Source organism: Meleagris gallopavo, chromosome 5 (genome assembly GCF_000146605.3).
Source record: "Meleagris gallopavo isolate NT-WF06-2002-E0010 breed Aviagen turkey brand Nicholas breeding stock chromosome 5, Turkey_5.1, whole genome shotgun sequence".
In the NCBI taxonomy this organism is placed as follows: domain Eukaryota; kingdom Metazoa; phylum Chordata; class Aves; order Galliformes; family Phasianidae; genus Meleagris; species Meleagris gallopavo.
Genome location: NC_015015.2, coordinates 3,062,169 through 3,088,231, shown reverse-complemented (window position 1 = coordinate 3,088,231; position 26,063 = coordinate 3,062,169). Strand labels below are relative to the sequence as shown.

Here is a 26,063-nt window from a genome sequence, read left to right as displayed (position 1 = left end):
GTTATAAACAGATATGTACTCTCTTTCCCTTTGTTAATCAGAAATCAGAACTGTAGAGGTAACGTTTTACCAGTTCCTTTGTCTCTCACAAAGTATAATTACTAGATTGTTAATACATGTAGGCTTAAAGAGAGAATAAAAGCCCTCTTCTGTTCTTGAGGGGAAAAAATAAATAGTATGCTGTACTGAACTTAAAAAGAATGAACTATACTTGGGTCTTTCTCAATAGTCAGGCCAGAGTGTATATAGAAATTGCAATCTACACTTGTATGAGTTTTCTCATTAAGAAACTTATGCTGAAATAAAGGAATAAAGCCACGTTCTCTCTCTTGGATATAATCAAAACAGGCTATTCTAACATTGTCTTAATTGTCTTTTTACAGATACATTGACAAATTCTCGCTAGCTTTTGTGGCTGAGCAAATTTTAGGCCCTGCAAATTAAATGTGGAAAATATATTTTGTCATTTTGTCTCTGTATTCCATCTTGAGACTTGAGATGAACTCAGCTGTGGGTTAAATAAATCTCAGCTATAGCAGACGGATTATTGGCTCTGTTCTTCATGACACAGTGCTGTCTTTTTAACTTGAGCACTGGTGCCTTGCACGAATTCAGCTCCCAGAATAGTGCTTTGGAAGAGCATAAAACAACAGAAACAAAACAAAACCAACAAAAAATAAGACACAAGGAAAAAAAATCCCTGAGTTATTAATAGAACTGGGAGTGTTGCCATGTGGTTAGAGAAACTGAATTCTTGAACTGTATTCTTAAAGTTGCCAATAATAGAATACTTAATTGGCCACTGATTTTAAGGAAGGCTGCGATGAATCCTTGATTTGTGACACTTATTTCCATATGCCTGAGGGTAAAATGTACATGTTCACAAATAATGAGACTGAATGAATATTCCAAAAGTGCTTTGGGGTCCTCAGATGAAAGCTGCAATAGAAACAGAAATAAATATTATTACTGTCACACACAGTTACTCTACACCCGATTTCTCCCATATTTTTGAAAACAATATGTATTTTGAAAGAAGGTCTAGTGTTACTTTGAGGCAAGCCTAGCTTGAGTTTAATTCTAATTTAATGAATTGAGTTTAATTCTAATCAAGCTTAAGCACACTTTATCCTACAGGATTTGGTGAATTAAGTCTGTATTTTCTATCTGAGTAAATAAGCATAAGGTTACATTTCTCAGCACCATGTGCACTAAATGCTGAGGAGGGGTTGCAAACACAGAGCCCTTTTGTTCTCTCGCATAAGGCAATATATATAGATGCTAATGTTTGTGTTCAAGAGGGAACAACAGTGAGATGGTGATGTCTATTACATAAAAGCAAAGTGTATGCAAGAGGATGAGGATTCTCTTTCTCCAAGAAGTGAAGAAACAGAATTCAGGTTGGAGGACTGATTTTTTACAGTTGCTAACAGAGAAGTAGAAAACAATGCATTTGTGTAACTTTTTCAGTGAACTTTCTTTTTTTTTCAGTGAACTTGAATACAGAAGATAGTAGTGATTCTTGCTTCTGCCTTAGGTTAACAGGCTCTTGAGAGCTTTTTGAAAGCTGGCTGTTCGTTTGACTGTGTTTCATACTAACTGCTTGCATTTTCTCAGCTAGCTACTATTTTAGGAAGTCACTTTGAGTCTGTAAAGTTGGTTCCCATAAATTTCTCTCAAAGTGTATGAAACCAGCTGGACTGCTTTAGATGAGAGAGACAGTGAAGAATGAAGCAGGGAAATTATGACAGGGGCTGGAAGGGGACAGAAAAAAAAACAACAGCGAAACTAGAGTGGGTAGACTAATTTTAGACTGCCTTTCTCATTTTGCTCCTGCTGCTATCGTATATCATGGTAATAGTTTTTAGAAAGGTGTGGTGATGGGATTGTTTGACAGTATAATTATTCTACGGCCTGTCAAAATGAAGGTGAAAATATGTCTGCAGAAAATCCCACTGTGATTTGTTAAAAAATAAAAACAATATGATTAATTGGATATCAGTATGGATAAGGATGTTCTTAGTAATAAAGCACAAATATAATGCTCAGGATTAAATTCTGATATATCTATCACCAAACAGGAATCCTAAGAAATATTACAAACTCATAAGAAGATAGGATATCCATTTCACTCCAACCTGTTTTATTTATTAGCAGTTCTTGTGACAAAGTCGTAAATGCCTCTATGACAAAAATGTTTCTTCATTAAATTACAGCTTAACATTGAAAAGTTGTTCGTGCAAGGAATCCTGGCAGACAAGATATGTTTAGCTTTGGTTTCAGAGATATTGGACACTTTGTAGATTACTCTCTCCTTTTACCAAATGATAGAATATTTTCTATGTTTTATAGTCTCAGTCACTTTCTCTGGCTTTTAGAATCATTTTCTACATAGTAATTTGAAAATGAGACCATGACAGTCAGTGTTGAGTATGTTAGGTTTACTTACTTAGTCAACGGTGTCAATGAATGTATTTCAGTCCCATCTTAACTGTTCTGATGTTAGTCCTGAGCAATGTTGATGATGTCTGTAGGTAAGCAATAAGTGTATAGCTGAGCTCTGACTGTGCAGTAATGACTTTGTTGGTATTCCTCCACTTTCTGTCCATGGTAAATATCTGTCTCATAGAATTAGGTCACAGCCACCTGCTAAAGCATTTTGTATTTCAGTGGGGAAATATCTAATTTGAACATTTCAAGTTCACACACTGTGAGTAAAGGCTACTGGGTGAAAACTGTTGCCTTTAATAAATGTAATGAGCTCTGAAGCACTCAAAGCTCTGAGTACCTTGGATATTTGTCTCCAGAAGAACATGAAAAGTTCATTCTTAGAACCACCAATACATTTTCATTATGTGTTTTCATAATTACTGCTAGATAGTGATTAAAGACAGCCAACAGTAGGAAAGATCTGAAAGTCAAACAAGAACAAAGAGCAGATAGAAAGTGGAAGAGCTGCAGAAAGATTCATAGTTTATTATTTCATTTAGTACACCTCTCCTCTAACAAAGAAAAGCACTCAAAAGCTTACTATGCTAGCAGGATCTGGAGGATGAAAGCAGAACTTGTACTGTTCTTGAAAGCAGTTTCTGCACTGTTGTCATTTGTGCTTTAAACTCCACTTTTCAACTTGAGATTCTGAAGCAGTGTTGTAGTCCGTTACTATGCCTTGACATTAGGAGTAAAACCATCACACAAATTGCTGGTTAAATTAACAGCCCTGTGGTGTCTGTCAATGGTTTACGGGCAGGTTTGGCCCAGTTCAGTGACTTGCAGGGCAGAGGGATTCATGAAACCGCGCCTCTGGAGTGGGGAAACGGGAGATCTGAAATAATTAAAAACAGTGGCAATGATCTGAGGAGAAACAAACTAATTCACTAAATGCAGCACTGGAATGCAGGATAACACTATAATGCAATATAATTAGAATTGAAGCTAATAAATCAAATATAATGAGAGAGAAAGTGTCCGAGAACTGAAGGCATCACCATAACACTGAGGTGAGATGTGCAGTTGGGTTGAGCAGCAGGGAAGAGCTGAAGAAAAAGGGAACATCAGATGACCTTGCCAGGGGTTATATCTCCTCTCTGAATGCAAAGTCCTCTGGGGTATGTAGTTCTTCTGTTCTAGACAGGTGCCCAGAACTGGAGCATTAATTCTTTAACTCCCAGTGCACTACATGATGTTATGATGTGAAATAATAAATCATAAATCCATGACAGATGTCAAAAAAATATCTTCTGCAGAAAAGATTGCTAGTTTCAGGTTTTGTATGGAGAGCACACAGTCAACAAATCCAGTACTATACCTTTTTCAGTATTTCATATGTATTTGGACATAGGATGTGCTTTGAGGAAGCATTAACATTCTTATGAGAGGATTAGTGCTAAGAACAAGAATGCTCTTTAACGAAGAACGATTAATGTTTGCTGTCAGTTTTCAATGGTAACTTGCTAATCTTTTGAACAGCAAGAAGTACACTATTTCTTAATTTTCAGTTAATCATAAATTTCTACTCTGATTGTGACCTCAATTTATTGTTATACAAAAGTGTTTTCTTTGTTGTAGAATGTATGTAAATTGAATTCATTTATGGATGTCATCTCTAGGCAAGTACTGAGTATACTCATTTTCTGCTAAAGAATGATCCTCAGTAGTATCTACAGGTAACTAGTATTTCCCTTAACCAAATCATTAGGCAAAATCTGGGAAGGATTTTGGAAGTTCTAATACATCTATCTGTTGATATTTGTCTCATATACCCCATACAGACTTTCTTAAGTTAAGCTGGTGGTCTCTCATCTATCTTTTGATATTGATAAGAGCAGTGTCAAGACCAGTAATGTTTTCTCAAGTAATGACATGTACTTAATTATTTTTTCTTCTTTCTTAATGAGTCTACAGCAATGTCAGATAAACTAGTTTCCCATGGATGTAGGCAGTAATTGTATCAGAGATGGAGAGAAAAACACATGGGGCATTGGATATACAGGAATGAGAATTTAGTGAACTGTAGGTGGATGCTTATGGATGAAAGCACTGTGCTAATTTAATGCTAGTTGTTATAATTAAAGCATTCTTTTTCCATTGAAGTTTTTTAAGACTGAAGGAAAACTCATTCCTAAGTGAAACTTAGATGAGTAAAAAATAGTTTTAAAACTGCTTACTAAACTAAGATTGAGAGCGTTACCTTGCAGGACAAATGTTACAAATGAATATGGACAAAAGAGCACATTCAACCACTTCCATGTATAAATTAGGCTTTATTTCACAGGTAAGTCTGATGGAAATTGTCAGTCTCACCTCCTCAGGACCAATAGCTGTTAGAACCCTGTTATGATAGATGTGGTATCTTAGAGGGTTCAAAAATTATAAGCTAATAGTTTTATACAAATCCTTACCTCTGAAGATCACTTTGGACTTCATTAGAAAAACAAACACTGTATCTCCTAGTACAAAAGTAAAGTGAGGATTTGTTTTTTTTTTTCCTCTCAATTCTGAGTTTCTCACCAAGTAATGTGTATCCGTTCACAGGTTTATCAGGTTATTCAGAACTGCAACCTATACCTGTTGGTACAAAACCAGTAGCTTTCTAAGATATATTGTTTTTATGCATGATTTACTTATTTTTTTCTTTGAAGGCTGTGAATAAGGTTAAAAGAGGAAAAAAAGAAGTTTAAGGTGGTGAGGTGCTGGCACAGGCTGCCCAGAGAGGCTGTGGATGCCCCATTCCTGGAGGTGTTCGAGATCAGGTTAAATGGGGCTGCCCTGGGCAGCCTGGTCTAGTACCAGATCTGGAAGGTGGTGGCCCTGCCCGTGGCAAAGGAGTTGGAATTCAGTGATCCTCTGGGTCCCTTCTAATCTCAGCCACTCTATGATTATATGATGTTTAGCTACCTTTCAGAAACCCAGCTTTTTTCTTTTTTTTTTTCCCACCTGTAGATTAACTTTTTGAAGACTGAAATGGAAAGAAAGAGCAAAATGATCCGTGCCCTCCAAAACGAGGTAAGAAGAATGCTTAAGTGTTGGCAATATATGCGTGAAGTCAGTTTCAAAGAAGTTTCAGAAGTTGACTGTGTTCTGGTTTGGGTTGGGAAACAGTTTTTTTCCTACTAGCGGGTGTGGTACTCTGCTTTGCATTTAGGATGTGAGTAATGTTGATAATGCACTGATGGTTTAGTTGTTGAATATATCCACACCTACCTAAACTGAGTGGTCAACGAAGATTCTCAGCGTTCCTTTGATTCAAAACATGAGTAATTTGATGGGGATGTCAATAGATGTACTGCTTCACTTCTCCATTCAGAACACAAAATAATTCACGGCGAAACTATGGGGTACCATCAATGAGATGAGTTTTGCTCCATCAGAAATGCATACAGGTCAGTGGAGTGCCAAGAAGTTGCTGTAATGTTGCAGATGATGCTCTGAGTGAGGCACAGAGGTATTGTCAATGCTACCCCCTTGTAAATTAAAAGAATATAAAGAAATGCTCAGTGATTCATGGATCACAGTATCTCCTGTGACAGTGACAGTCCCAAATGGTATGATAGTAGACTGTGTTAGCCTGCCTCACTGCAGGCACTGGGATTTGGGATTTTGAGGATGTATTAGTGCATATGCCCTATAATGTATATTTATGAACCAGTTGTACATTGATTTTCTAGGCCCCTTCCTGATACCAAACACTTCCACAACTTATATTATCAAATTCCTTCTTACTTCAGTGCTTAACTTGATTATTTTTAATAGTTTTTCCTGATCTCCTCTCAGCAGATTTTCCTCAGTTGTTCCCTGTGGTCTTAGTTTTATTAGGTTTATTCAGGGCTTTGGGGATTTCTGATACAGTGTTTTTGAACAGCTTCTGGGCTGTTTGTATGGTTTTTTTGTTTGTTTGTCTGACTGCTCCTTTCAGAAGTTTTTACCATGTGCCTTATTTTTAACACTTGTTCACAAAATTGAATTCTGTACACAGGCTTTATGTTGGTTTTGCTCTCCTGATACCCTTGTACTCATTATTGCTCTTGACTAGCAGTTGCACATGTTGTCTGCCATGAATTCCCTCCAAGCTCAGCCCAAGAAAACGCACGAGGAAAAAAAAACCAACACAGTCAAAAACAGTGCAGTAGTTGTGCAGCTTCTTTCAGTCATGGACTTTGTGGTGTTGTGATTGTCAGGCACTAAGTGCACCTTCAGCTTGACTGGGATCTCTAGTTACTACACTATGTGAAGATGATGATTTTTTTTTTTCTAACTTGTAAAATGATTGGAGAATAGATAAACGCTCAGGGAAAAGCATGTAAGTTGACATTCATAATATCGTAAATGTTTTAGGGGTATTTCTCATACATAGGTATTTATGTCTCTGATGTCATTGTGATTCTCTCTGTTTTCACTAAAGCGCTTTATACTATAAAAGAGAGAAGATGCACAGGCATGATACGAGCCATTGAGTGAACAGTTTCTGGATTTCTACATAGATTTATCTGGGGCATCCATGCAATTGGTGCTTCTCACATAGCACACATTCTTTAGTCAACTAAATTTGCCTTGGAAGAAATTTGGTTTGAGAGAATTGCATTGCTCTCCTGTGCATCAGTCAGTGTGTGAGAAAGGAACAAGCGGTTATCCCTACTTAATGGCTCTTTGTAGAATCTCTACACTACATGGTCAGTTCCCTATATGCCCACTAATAGCTTTTCTGGAATTTCAGTAATTGATATAGGCCTTTTCAACAAGGACCTCATATTTTCTTAATTAGATTGACAAAATGAATTGTACTTTTTTGAGGAAGCATTGTTTATCCGTGCCTTGTCTCCAATCACTGAATATGCATTATGGTTATACAAAATACAAAAATGGTTTGTAAGAGTAAATATGATGTACATTTAATGGATAGTGCTCCTATATAATTTTAAAGGCTCTATGTTCATACAAATAGAGGTGCATAGTGTAAATGGAATTCCATTCACAGCTACTGTTGTCCCTCTTTCAAATATTGCATTTACCCCCTATTTGTATTGGCAAATATTGAATGCAGCAATCTCAGATTCCCCCATAACTATAAAAATAATTCCCTATTTTTTTCCATCCTTTCAGCACATGCCTTACTGCCATTCATCTTGACAATTCAGAGATAAGAATAGACAACAACAGCTTTCCAGCTGAATGTAGCAGCTGTGCTGTAGCACATGAGGAGAAGCCAATGTACAGAAATGTAATTTTCAGGCTATTCAAGGCTTTGTCAAAAAAAATAAAAGTGTGGAGGGAAAAACAGAAGTGCTGTATACAATGAGTACTGTTGTGTTTAAAAATTCCTCTGTTAGAGGTCCCTAAATGTTTCCTGAAAAAATCTGTAAGACCTCCAGCTGATGTTTGCCTGTATATAATTTCCTTGAGATAAGGAATAAGTTAGGGATTTCTCCCAAAATGTAATAAATGGTATCATTAACTATATTCTGTAACCAAGAAGTTATTCAGCTCTGTCACATGGATGCTGCAATTGCCACACATTAGACAAAAGGTATCTGTATTAAAAAATACAAAATAATACTCTTATTTAAATAATATTATTACAGTGTGAGTAGAGAGGATATGACTACTGTTTCAGGTAATATCTGTGGGCAAGGTGTTTTATTATAACTATGTATACTTACATTAAAGTATGTTAAAGTCTTTACATGTACTATTTTACCACAATCCCATGTATTTATTAAGCTGGCAAAGGGTTTATATCAGGCTGTATATTTCTTGGCTGTTTAGACTGTGACAGTATTTTGAAAAATATGGATTACATAAAAGACAAAGTAGTACAGGCAAACCAGGAGAGGAAAATGAATTTGATAGCTCCCAGTAATACGTATTCTTCCTGCTAAGAAGCATTGTTTCAAATAAGTACCTTGTAAGCAAGAGTTTGGTATTACTCATATATAAACTGTGGTTATATAGCTTTAGTGTCAAGTAAATCATCCTAAACAGAATTTTCTTCAGTCTTCCTGTGTATAGTTGCACTAATAGAAGATGAAGTCAAGGCAGTTTGAAGTCCCTGATCTATTGAGAATTTCATGCTCTGCAGGGTGAATTCAATTGAACTGCACTGAAAGATGGTGGGGTGAAAAAATATGTTCTCGTAGTAAAGCAGAAATGAAATTTTAAGGCTTTGACACTTGGCACTATTCTATAAAGGAGGACATTTTATTTCTTCTGTCTTTGTACTCTGGAGATAAAATTAACTCTTATCCTGTGAATTTTCTAAGTATAAAAATCTGTTCCCATGCAGAAGGAAGGTGAGTCAAGCCTCATTTCCTTTTTGGATGGTTCTCCAATTCAGAAGAAATCATCCATAAGTATCAGAGGCAGCAGCACTGCCAGGGAAAACATACATAAGCAGGAAGAATAGAATAGAAGCAGCTTCTAACAGCAGGCAGCTAAAGGCCTTTGAATCTTCATTTGAGGGTTAAAAAAATATATCCTTTTTTCCTTCCCAAATTAATGACTGTCTTAAATTTTTCCAGTGTGATTTGTACAGAAAGTGAAAAGTTGGAAATGCTGTTTAATCAGTTGAACTGAGAAAGAAATATGCTGATCCAATTTATTCTTGTGATGCAGATGAGTGGGAACGTTGGCTTTTAGCACTATGATGTTTAAATTGCCTCCTGGGAAGACCATTTCAAAGGGAGTAACAATGATCTGTGTCATTAAAAGCAGGACATACATTGATAATGAAAAAGAATTAGTAAAAAATTAGTGCCAAACTATTCTTTAGCTCTGAAAACACTACACCGTATTTTAGAGTATAATAATTATAAAGACAGAAAACCCCCAAACGAATCATGTTATTTTATAATATTAAAGATAGAATAGAATGTAAGGATTCCTAATGCACATTTGCAGTGCTCTGAATATCTTAGTCATGCTGACGTGAAGGTGGGACAAGGGGGCAACTATCTCTTTCCTACTGTGCAGATTTTATTCTATTTTAGCATGAAAATGTTTGTTGAATTGATATCAAAGTCACTGATGTTAGGATTTTAATGTCTCTATTCTATCAGGTAAAATAGCAATCCTCATATATACAACTTTTTCATTTACCTGATGACAGAAAATTCCTTAGCCCTGCATTTGCAGGAATTGACCATAGCCAGCAGGTGAGATGGATGTTCTGAGCTCTGTTATTAGGTTTAGTGGAAGTTTTTCTATCAAGTGGTCTGAAATTTTGTTATGGAATAGGTTTGTAACTAAGTGTGAGATTGAGTGTATAAAGCATATTGTGTGCTTGGATAACTGAAGTGTTCGAGGTGTTGCCCTTCTTAATATAATGCAGAAATATGTTGATGTGTTTGAACACAACCTCTGTTGATAATCTACCTCAGATCATATGCAATTTAACCATAATTCCTCTTCAGCTTGGCTAAATATCAAAGATTAATCAAGTCATCAACATGGAAGAAATGCAGAACTTTTATCCACCAAGAGAATTATGTTTTGTAGTAATAATTTCAGAGAACATATTATTGTCACTGCTCATGTGTCAGAAAGACCCTTTTGAAAATAGTTCTCTTTCTAACAAAATGTTGACTTCATGACAAGAAATTGTTTACCACTCTAGGGCACAACTCCAAATCCTGCTGAAGCTGTCTCTTAATTTGGAGATAGTCACTCAACTCCCTATCTATGGCAGTGCTGTTGAATAGGAGATATTTGTAATGATGTGAATTCATTCACAGATGACCAGGCAGAGGCCCATTCCAAATGTTCTTGGCAAAAGGATATTCATGTCATCTTGACTGCTTAGGCTCATTTAAAAGTACTGGGAAAATTTGTCTGCAACTTTTGTTCCTTTTTTGCATCTGTCATGGTAGTCTTTAATATCCCAAGGTCAGAATTTCACTGAAATTATTTTTTTTCTGGAAATATTTTTTTATATTTATATGTTATTTACTCCTATAAAGCAATTAAGTTGAACTGCACTGGAATAATTTTCATTACGGCCCTTAACAGTTCAGTATGATTGATCTGTATATGTTGTTTTACTTAACTAAAAAAAGAGCAAACTTTTTTTGGGGGATCCTGAAAGCATAGTCCAATTTAAGTTAGAATATTCTTATTTCTTTTTCCTCACCAAGAGGAAGTATCCTAGCAAAAATAATTTCATATGATGATTCAGGAAGGAATAGTGTTAATGATTCACAAAATATCAGTGTTGTGCTCTGAATTATCACTGAATGAATTCTAAGAAATATTGAGAAGTTAATGAAGCTTTGGCTAGAGTTCTATGCCAGTGGAGTAAGAATACCCCTGTCTATGCAAATTGTCCTAAGCCTACATTTGTGTTATGAAGTGAAATGTTTACTGATCAGTTGCACACTGGTTACACGGAGGACGGTCACCCTGCCAATGCAATCTGGCCACTTCAGTGCCAGAAAGATCTCACATCAGCTGTATTCTTTGTGCTTTATTGTTTTGCTACACGTAACTTATGGTAGTAGATTGCTACCTTGATTTTCATAACAAGGCATAAGTAAATATGAGCCCAGTTGTACTGCATCTATTTCAAATATTAAGCCAGCGTTGCATTGCTTCATGGTATGAACCCCATCCCTGCAAGAAGTCTCACTTTTCTAATCTTGTTGTACTGGTGACAACATCTGAGTAGTATGTAAAATAATAGTTTAAAAAATACTGGAACATCCTAACATACAAATTATTGTATTCTGAAAATCACTTTAAGTCAGGACACACCATACCAGGACAGGGGCAAGGAGCTCTTATCTAGTGTTTATTATCTAGGCATAGAAATGGGCATAGGATGGTGGAAAATGTGTTTAATTTTTGAATCAATCTGGTAGAACAGCCCCAGGGATATCTGTTTCCCAATTGAAAGACACTGTGGTGACAGCTCTGAAACCACAGATGTATGTTCTCAATATTTTTAGATTCTTCCAGACTGCTGCTTTAAAAAAAATAAATAAATAAACATATTGACTGAAAATTCTGTAACAGCAAGACTCAGGGCACTGCTACTGAGAGAATTCACGAGACAGAGCCTATTAATATTAAAGTGATCTTGAGTGATATGATTCCTCAGAGAGCTGCATACATGTACGCTTTAGTCGTATCCTGCCCTCCTCCTTTCATAACTATGTCACTTATGTTCTAAGGCAGATATTGGCAATTCTGAGATGCAAATGTGCAAGGATCTAAGACGTGCTTAATGCAGTATTTCACCTCTTCCTACTGGTACAGGAGAGAAAGAGAATCTGTAGGGCTGAGTGTGACCGCTGTGACCCTTCAATCTTGCAGTGAGAGAGAGCCTGGTTCTTTGGAAGTAACAAATGCATTTAATTTTTCATTTTCCTCTTCTTATCTTGATAGGGCTGTCAGTGGAATTTTAATTCCCTTTTTCTCCTAACCTGTAGCTCACAGCTGTTTTAGCTCCTTTTTACCCTTCTTTTCAAACTTATGAGAGAGAGGAACTTCAGGGCAGATATCTACCCAAGGAGGGGCTCTGCTTTGTTGATTCCACTAACTGTCCCTGGAGCACTCATACAACTCTGCCAAAGGGAATGTTTAAAGAGTAATCAGGGCTCTGCTGTAGATAATCCTGCATTGAAAAGGCAGTTACCCCGTTTGAGATTCACATCCTGTTAAATGGGATTCTGCATTCAACACGCTGCTGTGTTTTTAATTAAAACTTAGAAAGAATTAGAAATGTGAGGTAGCAGCAGGACATCAGCTGTGAAAGTCCATTTGAAATGACTGGAAAGGTGTGATTGAAAATTACATCAAATTACATCTGTCCAATGTGTGCCTCTTTGTATCACTTTTTCGTATTGAATTGTCTTTACTCAGGGATAAAGAAAATAAATGACCCTGGTCTCTTGAAATTGCAAAGGAGAAAATACACTGAAGAAAAAAATAGTTGGCCCTGTGCATTGGCTTTTTACTGTAACAGGAGAATTCACTCCAAACGATGAGAGGTTGAAGGAACTTTTTTCATTTAGCTATTTAAAACATTCATCAAAAAGACTGCATGTACCATTATTTGACACTGTTTTGTAATCTTATAAATAGCATTAATTCAAGAACTTGTCTTTCTTTTTTTTTCTAAAAAAAGTAGTTATTTCATTGCTGTTTGTTTTTTTGTCTTGTTTCCTGTGGAAGTGCATGTTTGTAAACTCTCTGAATATTAACATTTAGATGTGTGTTTTAGTCTAAAATGTCATCAAATTTCAGTTATTTCAGATAAAAGTAATGACTTTAGATTAGGGAAGGCTGAAGCAAAGCAGAGTATAAGGTTTTTTTCTAAAAGCCCTCAGACAGTAGAGTGCAGGAAACTCAATTTATCCATCTTAGAAAAATGAAGGGCTGAGTAGACCTAGCTGGGATTAAAGCTTTCACCCTGTTTTGTGCTATATCAAACAGTTTTTCATCATCTTGAAAATATAAAGCTAATATCCAAACCAAAATGGATTCCAGTATATTCTGATATCAAATACTTTCAGATATTTCATTTTGGTTAGTTGCTGCCTTCTGATTTTCCCTCAAAAAGGCTCAGTGAGCAACTTTTGTTTAACAGGAAATGGCAGAGTATTCATCTTGGCAATTGGCTCTGGCACTCTCGCTGAGTACAGTCCAGAGCTTTTTGTTGTTTAGGAGTGTATTTTGTTGTGTTGGTTGCATTTGGGTTTTGTTGTTGTTGCTTTTGTTGATGATTTTTATAGAATGTCCATAAGAGAGAAAGGCTGCAGTGATGAGCTGGAGCTCATCATATGAATGAGTTCATATGTGCTATTCATCAAAGGGAGGCAGAGCCAGATATATCTTGTATACAACAAACTATTGCTGTCAGACCTCAGATAAAATGTCTGAAGTGAAATGAATTGCTTGGAATAATTTTCTGAGGGAAAGTGATTTTCTTTGCTTGAACATGTTCTGTCCTCATGCTTCAGAAGGCTAGCAGGTAAAGGAAACATGCCTTGAATTAACGATGTCTAAGTTGTACAGTTTGTTCATCCACAGCTGATGCCCTGCTGCTATCTCAAAGAGATAATATAGGTGCTATATATTACAAAATGTCAGCATCAGAATATTAAACCAGTTCTCTAGGTGGCTAGAGGTCAACGTGACCTTTTATGATGGTGTCACTGCATCAGTGGACAAAAGAAGAGACACTGATGTCACCTGTCTGGACTTCATAAAGCCTTTGGCAGAATACCCCACAACATCCTTCTCTCCAAAATGGAGAGAGATGGATTTGATGGGCAGACTGTAAGATCGTGAAGTCCAACCCAAACCCATCCTCACCATGCCAACTAACCACATCTCTCATTTGGAATATCATGGTATCCTTTCTGTAAATCTAAAAGACCGTATCTAACTAAAATCATTACTGTACATCATTTTAAGACAGCCCGTTGAAGACATGGTTACTTAATTCATTCTTTAAATATATTGGGTTTTAAACTTGAAATTTTTCTGTTAAAGAAATTTAAAACATATACGATGTTTTAAACAAATTAAAAATGTCCAGTTAAACTTAGCTTTTTGTTGTTATTTGAATAGGAAATTAAGACCCATCATCTTGAATTCTTGTCTAAAACTTAAGCATGAGATATTGTGTCTTGCTATGCATTTTTAACCTAAAAATCTTTGATTGAATTCATTTTGAATAGCTCCTTTCTAGCAAATCTATGGGACATATACATGAGAACACACCTCATTTGGCAATGTTCAGAATGAGGATCAAATCCTTCTCTTTTTCATTTTTGCAGGCTTTTATTGGTATACTTCATGTTCTGCTAGTAAAAAAAAAAAAAAAAAAGAATATTAGTCAGGAAGTCAGGAGACAAAGCTGTACTTAGTAGCAACATGCAATTTCCTAAGTACTAAAAAGCACTCCAACATTTAACAGAAGTTGTCAGCTCCCTCTGGCAAGCTCCAAATTTTTATGCTCCCAGTAACTGTGACCTTTAAATGCCTGCACTTGGCCTTATTAAACCTCATCAGGTTTTCATGGGCCCACTTTTCCAGCCTGTCCAGGTCCCTCTGGATGGTTTCTCTTCCTTCCAATCATGTCTTGAGTTGATGCAGGGCCTCTGAAAAACTGCATATAGAAGTTGATTATAAACACTTTAATAGTATTTAATAGAAGCATTTCTTATGGTACCTTTCACTTGGCAAAAGGAATAGAAGGGAGTAAAAATGTAAAGATTGCATCTCACCCTTAAAAACATTGTCAGATTATAGGGAAATTGGAGAATAATGGGTGCAGTTTAGTAAAACATAGAGATGATCTGAAATTCTAGATTAACTAAGCACACTTTCCTAACGAGATGTTGCCTTTGGCACATCTGTTTGTCCATCAGCCCAAGAAATGACGCTGACCTTTTATGTGAGTCCAGTTACATCTGATGTGTGATTACATTACAGTATATCTCTTTGTATTTACCCCTTGTGAGAAATAGCTGTGCTGAATGTAATTCATCTTTTTGGGATTTTTTTTTTAAATTTACTTTTGATCACTTTGCATCTGCTATCTAGCTTTCATAGCATAGAATCTAGTCCTGTGTTTCAGCATTGGTGAATGCAAGAAGTTTCTCCTCTGGAGCCCCAGCCCCCACATCCTTATCAAAGAACAAAATTCATTCAAACATGAGGCTTATGAGAATATTTGTTCTCCTTCCCTTCACATGCAGCATTTTGCACATCAATTTTTGTGCAAGGCAGAATCTGGATTGTCTTACTGCAAGTAAAGCCCAAATGGCTTTTTGTTTTGCATCCCAAAACTGTGGATGCATATGTCAGCTTGAAAAGATTTTTCTGCAGCACTGTGCACAGTACTCACATACTCACAGTTATTTGGCCTTTAAAAGGTTTTGATTACTTGCCCTTTTAAATTGGGAAGTTTAATCAAGAGTTCCCATGCACTTCTTCACCTTGGCTAAGTGTGGACATCTTTGACTCAATTGTTACAGTGATTCACTAAAAATGATATTGAGCTAAGCACTGATGTCAGGTAAATATTATAGTGTTTTTTTTTCTGCATTTCTACCTCAGCATATCCAGTCAAAGTTTCCTGCAGTTGCTGGCATGGTTTGAAATCTGTGTGCATTCCTCTTTCTGCAAAAGCATGTTTTAATACAAAGCTGTAGGCTTTCAGAATTTTCTAAGAGAAGTCGCTGCACCTTGGTGCTGCTACTGTCTTTTATTATATACGTTTTTTCCGGTCACTTGAAGATGTTGTTCGTGTATAAAATAAAACCAGATTGATAAAATATTCAAAAGATCACTCAAAATGTCACTAAGTCTCAGTAATAAAACAACTTTTTTCTCCTCAGAACAAAAGCCTCAAAAACAAGCTCCTGTCAGGAAACAAGCTTTGTGGTATTCACACAGAAGAGGTAAGGAAGGTTCCTCTCTATTCTAAACTTAACATATCCAGAAAAACTTTGTGTCAGACTCTTTTGTACTGAGGTTTTGGCATAGATGATATATTGAGTATGTGTGATGAGTGTTTATAAAGCACACATCTGAACTGAACATCTGAATGTCTGTGACTTCTCAGAGGCAACTCAAATATGTTAGCAGTCTGCAAACTCAGATATTAGGCCTATACAGTAAAATTTGGGAATGGTTATTTAATGTACATATAGCATTTTAAGTATAGATTATGGTCTTTAACAAGATGTTAAACTGATTTTCATTCCCTGCTCCTTCATGCCTGGAATAAGACAGGAGTAGCTAAGTGCCTTCTTAAAGTAATTTGTAGAGACTTGAAAGGTTTTTTACTATTGACCCCTATAATTTTTCATTATTTCAAGGAAAAAGTGTCATATTATAAAATATTCCCTCTACAGAAACACTAGCAAAGATAGCTGATGATACAACCCCCCCACTATTTCAAACACCTAAATGCCCGAGTAAAATGTAGTAATTGGAGCATTCCTTTGGCTATTTACCTTTTCATGTGAGTGGTTATTACTGTATATGAATATCACTTCTCACGTGGATTTCATCTGCACAAATAAATACCAGAATTGAACAGAAGCATAAAACTTCTTTACTAAAATTCTCATTGTTGAGGTCAGTCGTAATTCCTTCAAAGACTACATTTAAAAGTAAACAGCAAAACATATGAGGTCAAAGCAGAGACTTGTATTAGTTAATTAGCCCCACTGAAGATCTGCAAACACTCTGTCTGAGAAATCCTTAACAGTAGGAAATAATGGATATTTTTTTTGCTGGTTATCAGAATCTGATATTTTCCTCAGACATCACTTTTTTGGTTGTTTTTTTTTTTTTTTTTCCAAACATACCAGAGTATTTGAGTACAATGAAAGGTTTGTATATAGTGTGTATGTATATATATATATGTGTGTGTGTGTGTGTGTATCTATATATATACACATGTATATACACACTCTTCTCTTGTTTACTGCTTTAAGAATTGGCTGTATTCAATGTTACTTCCCATATACATTCCATTTTTCGAGTTTGTTTTTCCTAGCTGTGCAACATCTTGATCGTTAGGTAATTAACCTGAACCTTTTTGCTGTATATTTAATATTTGCATACAAAAGTCTGTAAGTCTTAAGGTGAAATCTAAAATTAAATGAAGTTCACTGTAGCATGGCAAGCATTGCTGGCAGAGAATTTCAGGAAACTAAACCTAAGCTAATCAGCACTCAAAGCAGCAGATGTGAGCATATCTTAAACCCTAAGAATTTTAGATTTGATGAATCACTGTGATAAATGTATGAATTTTAAGTGGGTCAGTGCCATGAGAATAATTTTTTTTTTGTTATTTTTGTTATTTTTGCCTGATTTAAGTGCTGGAAGCCAGAGAGATACAGTATATTTGCTACTCTTTAAGTGGATTCCATACACCAAAGATCATAAATATGCGAAAGCAATATTCTTTTAATCAAACATCTTTCACAGATAGGCTTGCCTCAGGAAGATCATGCTTCATAGTGCTCTCCCAGACTGTGTGCACTGAGTGATGTCTCTAGTGGGCATGGTGATGATGGGCTGATGGTTGAACTAGATGACCTTAGTGGTCTTTGCAACCTTTATGATTCTATGATTCAAACAGTTTTAATCTGTGCTGAAGGTTGTTTTGAAGGTGACGCTTCCAGTTCTGCTTTCATACTGTCAGAACTTGCTAGTCTTATTCTGATTTTAAAAGCAAATATTTTAAAGACATAAAAATGCTGATTCTGTTCTCCTCGCTATTTCAGTCAAAAAAGATCCAAGCCCAGCTGAAAGAACTTCGTTATGGGAAAAAAGATTTGATTTTTAAGGTGAGTTTATTTCAACATAGTTTAGATACTAGAGTTGCTATTAAGTTGAAGTAAGCTGAGAGTATGATAACTGCCTTCATTAGTTTTAAGGAATAATTTAATTCTCTCTATACTGAAAAAAGCTCAAAAGACCAAAGACAATTTTAATGCCATAATGTAATTTCAGAAATACTATGGATTTTTGTGGATTTATTTTTTTGCAGACCACTCTAACTGGGATGGTATTTTCTATTATACTGCTTTCTAGGGCAAAGAGAAGCTTCAAAGCCTAAAATAGTATTTGATATCTTTCTAACTAGGCAAGATGAATGGAAAACACTTTATGAATGTCTATATGCATGCTCAGATAAAGAAATGTTCTAGTTCCCTGTTGGTGACTAAAATCTGTTGCCCTACTCCACTCTATGTATTTTTCAGCTTTCTAACTGAACAGTAGAGTACAGGTGGATATTCTTCTTCCTTTGACATCCATGGCAAAATAAATTTATGATCAGCATTTAGAATGAAGTTTGAAATTTGTAATAAGCTTAGGTCTCTGGAGTGAAATTCCAGTGATGCTCTGGGATATCTTTACAAGAACTGATGATTCTAGGAAAAAGAAAATAGAAGAAATGCCTGTTGGATATACAAACCAAATAAATAGTCAATCTATGTAGCTCATTAAAGAAAAAAAGCTAATTGGAAGGGCAGAGCGCACAGACTTTTCTCTGGAGGATATCAAGTCCATGTTAACACAAGGGAGGAGAAGTTATGCTCAATAAAAATTGAGGTCACGTGACTGGAGGCTGCTAATTGAGTAGTGCTTTTATTCCTTGCATCAAAGATGGAGATAAGTAGTCATTTTCAAAGTGCATAGAGCTAGAGTTACTTACAAAGTAACTAAACTCAGTACCAAATTTCTTCTGGAAGGCATGGGAAGGAATACTAGAGATACCAGATACAAAATGTGTCCCAGGATAGTCATGATGAATTCCGCTCTCAGAGCTCTGACTTGTAAAACAGAGAAAATGTTTACTTGCCCTCTGGGGAGACTATGAACTGATTTATTTAAAAGCTCTTTGAGAACATTAGATGAACAATATTCATGAATTGTGAAAATGATTCTGTAGTCCTGTCTCCTGAGAAGCTTGCATGCAAATACCTGAAACACTTCTCCACTCTTCAGTTCTGTCTGTGATAGATAGCTGATTTCCTCGTTTGGTAAATCCTTTGTTTGCAGTCAGAAATATCTTGGTTAGCCATTTTCCTGACAAAAGAAAATTTCATTTAGAAAGAAAATGGAACAAAAAACCTTGTGTTACCCTTCTAAGTAGCTATGGAAGATGTGGGAAAGAGAAGAATGTATTTGCTAATTTGTATTTATTTCAGTTCTGAAGACACACTGAGTGGAGTTGAAGCTGTGTGGTAAGAGAACAGTGGAAAGTTTTTCAAAACTCAGCCCGATCTGAGAGAGGCTACAAAATCAGAACAAGAGCAGATGCTTTTTCATTTTGTATCTGGTTGCTTTGATACCAGCTGGACAGATTCCATGCTATCATTGCTGTCTGAGGCAATGTGTTGTGATGCTCTAATGCTTTGTGATCAAATCAAGAAAATGATTTCCTAGTTCCTGTTATGTCAGAGGACTTCTACTCTTTCTCCCTCCCACTGGGATCCTATTCCATTACATCTTATGCTTTCTGCCTGCTTTCCTGGGGAATGATAATTTGGGGAATTGTATTCTCTGTGTAACTCTGAACATTGCAAGCTTCTGATTGCTGCTCAGTGGAAGGATGCATACTTGGGTTCGTGTGATCTCTAGAGGATATGAAGGAGCTCTTCAGTCGTGCGTGCTTATGGAACTGATGCTTATTGTGGTAGAATTAATTGTGAAGATGTTTACAAAGAGAGAGTTTTATTGATTGTGTTTTTTTTTTTTGTTTCGCTTTTTGTAATCAACACTGAGAAACAGGTTCTTAATGAGCTTTACATTGTCAGAGTACTGATTAGAGCTTTGGGGGATGAGTGGGAAAGAAAGAGGAAGAGCAGGGGGGGAGATGATCAGAGGTTTGGAGCACCTCCCCTACAAAGACAGGGTGAGGGTGCTGGGTTTGTTCAGCCTGGAGAAGAGAAGGCTGCAAGGACACCTAATTGCAGCCTTCCAGTATTTAAAAGGGGATTGTAAACAGGAGGCGAATCAACTTTTTACAAGGTTAGATAGTGATAGGACAAGGGGAAATGGTTTTAAGCTCAAGGAGGGAAGCTTTAGATAGGATGTCAAGGGAAAGTTATTTACAGAGTGGTGAGGTTCTGAAATAGGCTGCCCAGAGAGACTGAGAATGCTCTGCCCCTGGTTGTGTTCAAGACCAGGTTGGATGGGGCCCTGGGCAACTTGGTTTAGCATCAGATCAGTGAATTATGTCTAGCTTTAACATTGTGTGACAGTAACTTAACAAGCAGTAGTAAATAAAACACCAGTTCTTCGTATTTGACTCGTGTTCGCTCTTCTTATGATTCAAAGAGATCTGTATAAGAAAGTGAAGGCAGCTTAAAAATAATATTTCTTTATTCTAGCACTTCTTACAAGAAATTCCTAAGAAACAGCTGAACTGACATTATACAGATGGACAAAGAATGTGTTTAAAAGACTTAATTGAAGTCAAAACAATTTTCCAAATTCCTTAAAAGGCATCATGCTACACCAGTCATTTCATTATTTGGATGTATGAAAAGCATTCTAAACTATGCTCATGGTAAGGTAAATGGACTCAAAGTAAAACAAAATTGTGAAATTGCTTTTGCCTCACACTGGTGGGTGCAGTAAATATTTATACCACTCCTCTTTCTAAAGAATAAAAGGATTTTTCTACAGAATCACAGAATTGCAGGGGTTGGAAGGGACCTCAAGAGATCATCAAGCCCAACTATATGCGTTTTGATCCACATTAGCAGTATTTAACCACATGCCACAATAAACCTGTATCCTGGAGCTGGAAAGTATGTATTTCCTCCATGTGGTTCTGCGACGGAGGTGGAATGATTAAAGAATAAAGGAGGGACACAGATACTGGATACAGAATTTAGCAGAGAAATCTTATGTTAAACATATAAATAAAAATGGCATTGTTGTGTGGACTTGAAATAAATTAGATAAGTAATTTTATACCTTTGGGAACAGTCATGGTTTAATGATGTTTGGTTATTGGTATTCCACATCATAACATCATGTAGTGCTCTGGGAATTAAAGAGTTAATGCTCCAATTTCGGGTACCTGTCCCAGAAGAGAATAAGAACTATGTACCCCAGAGGGCTTTGCATTCAGAAAGGAGATAAAACACCTGGCAAAGTCATGAGACCTCACATTCTTCTTTTCTGCTGGCCATGGCCGCATGACTAGCCTCAGCATTACAGTAAGGCCTTTGGTTTTCAGACACTCTCATTTAATTTGATTTATTAGCTTCAGTTCTAATTATGTTGTATTACATTGTATTTATAGTGTGTTACCTTGCATTCCGATATCTTATTTAGTAAATTAGTTTGTTTCTTCTCAGATCGTTGCCACTGGTTCTGTCTTTAGGCTCATCTCTCTACCCTTTTCCCCTTTTTCACTTTTTTCCCTTTCCTGGGAAATCCTAGTCTCAGAACTGGGCTGAACCAGCCCGTAAGCCATTGACAGGAAACTTTTTCAGAAGTGTTCTATTTGCCAGTGTTCGTACAAAGATGCAAGAGTGTTTGGTTTTCCAGCACAATTCTGCTACCTGTTTTTATAGGTAGTCAAGCCTGGCTGAAATCCATCCATTTCATAATATGCATTCACTTTTCCAATGATTTACATCTCCTGTTATTAATATTATCAACTATAGAATTCAGTTGGAGCCATGTTGAGAAATGAGATCATTTTAACACACTGTAAGGTATTCTTCATTATGTTCAACATCTCAAAATGCCTGTATTTCTTTTTAAAAAGCCTTTTTTGGGGAAAAAGAAAAAAAAAAAGTTGCTTTCTTTAAACTTTACACCTAGATTTATATAGCACAAAAACAATTATTTCATTTTTGATGGTGTTTTCTCACTGCCCTGTAACACTAAATGCAATTTCTGTATCTCAGTGTTAAAAGATGATAAGAGGATACAGAGGACAGTTTCAAATGGACATGTCATGGCTAATTTTTCTGAGAGGGTATGACAGCTCTTCTCACTTTCAGTCAATCTCTGGCCTGCTGTGTGTTTGTTCATCCAGTGCATTTCCTTAGCATCTGTATCTCCTGCAACCTCCCTGGGGAAATTTAGCAGTGCTGCTTAGAAGTGAAACAAATAACTGCTATAAACATAATGTAATATGAAACATTCAACTCTGTTTTGGTTTGCTTTTTTTGAGTGAGATTTTTAACTATTGACTTTATTAGGGCTAAGTTCTATAAGCTGCAGATTGGCTTCATTGCATAAAGTAAATGAGTAGGATGTGGAAGAAACATTCAGGTTATTAAACATCTAATGTATAGCATTTTTATGCATTTTCTGGGAGAATGACTATCAAAGACTTCAGATATATTCTCCAACAGATTTGCTTTGACTTTGCCAGAAGGAGAAGGTAGCAAAAGGAAATGCCTTTTAAAAGTATCAATGACACAGCTGGAGTCCAGTGTAGTAGAAGAATACATCTGAAAACATTCTTACTGATTTTTCCTATTAAATACACAAATAAGCAGGATTTTTTAATAATTACTAAGATTGTGAAGTACATTTTTAAATATATGAGGTGATTCCATCAGCAATTGAGTTCTGTTAAAAACTCAGGAAGGTATGGAAATCACAGAGGACATTCCTTATTTTCTTATGCTGGAGAAGGTTTGATTATGTGCTTGTTATTTCTTCATAATGTTCATCCAGTTTGTTTTAAGAAGCCTGCAGCAGTTCAACCTACGTATTTCTACTGCTTTGGTCTATTAGCCTGAAAAGTAAGAAGTGCTTTCTAGTATCTCACTTGGATCTACCTTACTGAAATGGAAATCGACTAGCTACCATATCATTTTACATAGACTTAGAAAGTAATTTTATTTTCCCTTCCCTTTATAGCCATATTTTGCAATTCTCACCCTGCAACCCTCCCAGAGTTCCTACTTTTTAAAATAATATATCTAGGGATTGGGTTTTATGATGGTGGGTTTTTTCCCACGTTCTTCTCAGTATTAATTTGCATACAATTAATGCAGGGCATTATTCTCATCTGAACACATTTCCTTTGATCTGTGCCCACTTACAATGCCCTGAAGTGGCAGCGGAGAGAAAGGCGGAGAGAAAACAGTGTCAAAGATATCCTGTGGATTTGGCCCCAGACCTTGAGAGACAAGCCTAGTAGTAGGATTTTGAGTAATTATTTTGAGCTATGATTTGTGCTCTTGTAGCGAGTACCTCTGAGTTAGAAGGAGAATGCATCATGACTACAGGTATTGCAAAATGTTCTTCTTCATCTGTAGCTCAGGCATAAATGTCTTTGTGTTTTTATTACTAAAGATTTTTGAGTATTAGACCAAGAGATTTTGTGATTGTAAGTGTTGAGGTACTCTGCAGGCCTTACAGGAACTTACAGCGTGGTTTGCATTCCATGCTGTAATTCCATTTGTATACACTGTTTTATGGAAAGTCAGATAGTAAGATTGATGTCATTCCTTTTCTGAAGCATTTGCAATATGAGGTAATTAATCAATCAGTGAAGTTAGATACTTAATAGCTTAATCAGTATTTAATGCTCTTCCACTAAAGTCGCCGTGCCTGGTGATGTATGACAGCCAGGATCATGTTGCTGGGAAGAGCTGATTTTTCTTGCTGAAGCACGATAATTAATAATTGTTATTTTCACAATTTGCTAGAAAATAGGTGTATTTTATTCAAGGACTATCCTTGTTTGTGAAAAGTCATTGTAATGACAGGAAGGAAATTGTAAGTGTATTCCTCAAAGCAGCTCTATTGATGGCTGAGGAAGTATATTGCAGATTTTATTTCTATTTGAAGCTGTTCTTACATGAAAACTCACCTATTTTGTCCATTGACTTCTAGAACGGGATACTGTAATAGAATTCAGTTTTTTTGGAATTTGGGAATAGTAGGGTTGAGTACACACTTTGTCACCACATTGTTCTGTTTGTTTTTTGTTTTTGTTTTTGTTTTTTTTACTTTGCCAATGAAATTGCAGCCTGCATCTTTAAATGTATGGTTTTTAGGTTGGACTGTGAAGGATTTTATGGGTTATCATGTAGAGGGAGAGTTGGAAGATGAAGAGATTATGGGGTCTTCCTTGAGGTACTTCTACTCCATAGCAATTGGACTAATTCACGTTTGAATTAAGTATTGGATTTAGTCTATGTAGTTTAGGGTCCCTGTTCTTGCTGCTTGCCATAGCTCAGTCTTTGAAGCTGCTAGTTATCTTCTTTTTTGAAGTGGCAAAGCTTATTATACTTTTATCAAAAAGTATTTGTTGATTATTCACATAAGGATTTTTTTCTTCATGAAGTCATGCTTTACTATACTTTTACTATATTTTTAGATATGTAGAGGGATGTTACCCACTACTGAACATAAAAATTTGTTTCTTGGCTGATCAATTATTTGCAAAGATCACATAGGCATGCTTTCTGTTTTGATAAATGAATTTGAAAATTGTATCATAGAATCCTTAGATTTTGAAGGGACCTTTAAAGATTATCTTGTCTAACTCCCTTGCTGTGAGTTAGGACACCTGCAGCTCAATCAGGTGCCCAAAGCTGCCTCCAGTCTTACCTTGAATATCTTGAAGGACAGGGCTTCCACCACCTCTGGACAACCTGTTCTAATGCCTCACCACCCTCACTGTAAAAGTCTTTTTCCTTATATCCAACCTAAATCTCTCCTCTTTAAGTTTGAAACCACTCCTTGGATTTGAGCATAGTGAGGCAGTGGGTGGTACACTTCAGCACTGGTGACAGTGGGTCACCTCTGCTGCTGCAGGTTCCAATGGGCACATGCATGCTCTTGTTCATTGCAGTTGAAAATGCATAGTTAATGGCGGTAACTATGTTGAAAAATAGTGTTTTGCAGCTGAGATTTTCTCTATCAAACAGTGTTACTGTGCTCTTTGTAGCTGTTGTAAAATTTCCACGGGGAAAAAAAAAGGAGGCATTACTTACGGAGCAACCTACGTATATGCTACCCGAGACAATTTCTATTCACTAAATCTGGCCCAGGCAAGCTAAAAGGATGGACACGTGTGATATATGGCTTTAGGTGCACACATAATTAAATGGAATAGCTGCCAAGAGGGGTTATTTTCAGTTACATGCAGTACTGTAGTACAATCAGCAGTACAACTCAGAAGCACAAATCTGTGTATTTCTAAGATACAAATAATGCTTACAGAAATACAGAATAATAAGCACAGACATTTCTGTTTGCTGGATAATGTATTCGATTAAGCAGTTTTCCATTTTCTGGTTAAGTGGTTTCCAATTAAAAAGTTTTCCTATTCAAACAATGTAAATTATAAAATGAAAATTTATACACTAAATAATTTTTAAGCAGTTATTTGAAGCCTATTGTAAAATAAAATGGAGTTCAAAACATCCCATCTATTTCATGTGTTGCTAAATATCAATTAGTCATGTTTTCTCATTAAGCAGGGGTTGTTTTGTCTTCAATAAGCAGGAATTCTTGGTATGAAAAGAAAAAAAAAAGGTCGAAGGGATTTATAATGAATTGCCAATTAAAATCCAAATATATATTCCCTTGAAGAAAAAGCCACAAATAAGGAGAATGCAGTAAATGCTAGTAAACATACAAAAAAAATGTATTTTTCTATTTGTAAACATGCTGTCTTGTCTCTCACCTCATCTGAAACTTGACCCTAAGTTATTCTGGGTATGTTCATCCCAAGAAAGATGGTAGAAAAGATCTCTTTATTAGAATAAAACCTAGAACTTCTCCAAAGGCATTCAAAAGGCCATTAATGAAGGTTTATATTCTTTTTTTCTGATGTCACTAATGTGTCTTACAAAGCTGATGGAATTTAAATAATTCAGCAATCTATACTGTATAAATATGATAACTGTAAATTCTTGAGCATTCAAAATTATCAGAACAAAGACATGCAGACATTGCCTCACACACACACACATATATATATATATAAAATATATGTTATTCTTGTTAAAAATTCACTCTGGTCTCAATTAATTGCTTGAAATAAATTTTAAATCATTTTGGATTTCTCTCTACTTGAAAATCATATTTATCCCTTCTGGATTTCT

The 26,063-nt window shown here is 36.1% G+C and overlaps 1 protein-coding gene across 2 annotated transcripts in view; it reads left to right on the top strand.

Moving 5' to 3' along the window:
- Positions 1-26,063, top strand: part of LUZP2 (leucine zipper protein 2) — a 117,043-nt gene that overhangs the window by 55,800 nt on the left and 35,180 nt on the right. For both annotated transcript variants that reach the window (XM_010710705.3, XM_010710706.3), the window contains exons 5-7: positions 5,443-5,505; positions 15,840-15,902; positions 17,742-17,804. In XM_010710705.3, coding sequence (XP_010709007.1) covers positions 5,443-5,505; positions 15,840-15,902; positions 17,742-17,804 — 189 coding nt within the window. The remainder of the gene's footprint in view (positions 1-5,442; positions 5,506-15,839; positions 15,903-17,741; positions 17,805-26,063) is intronic.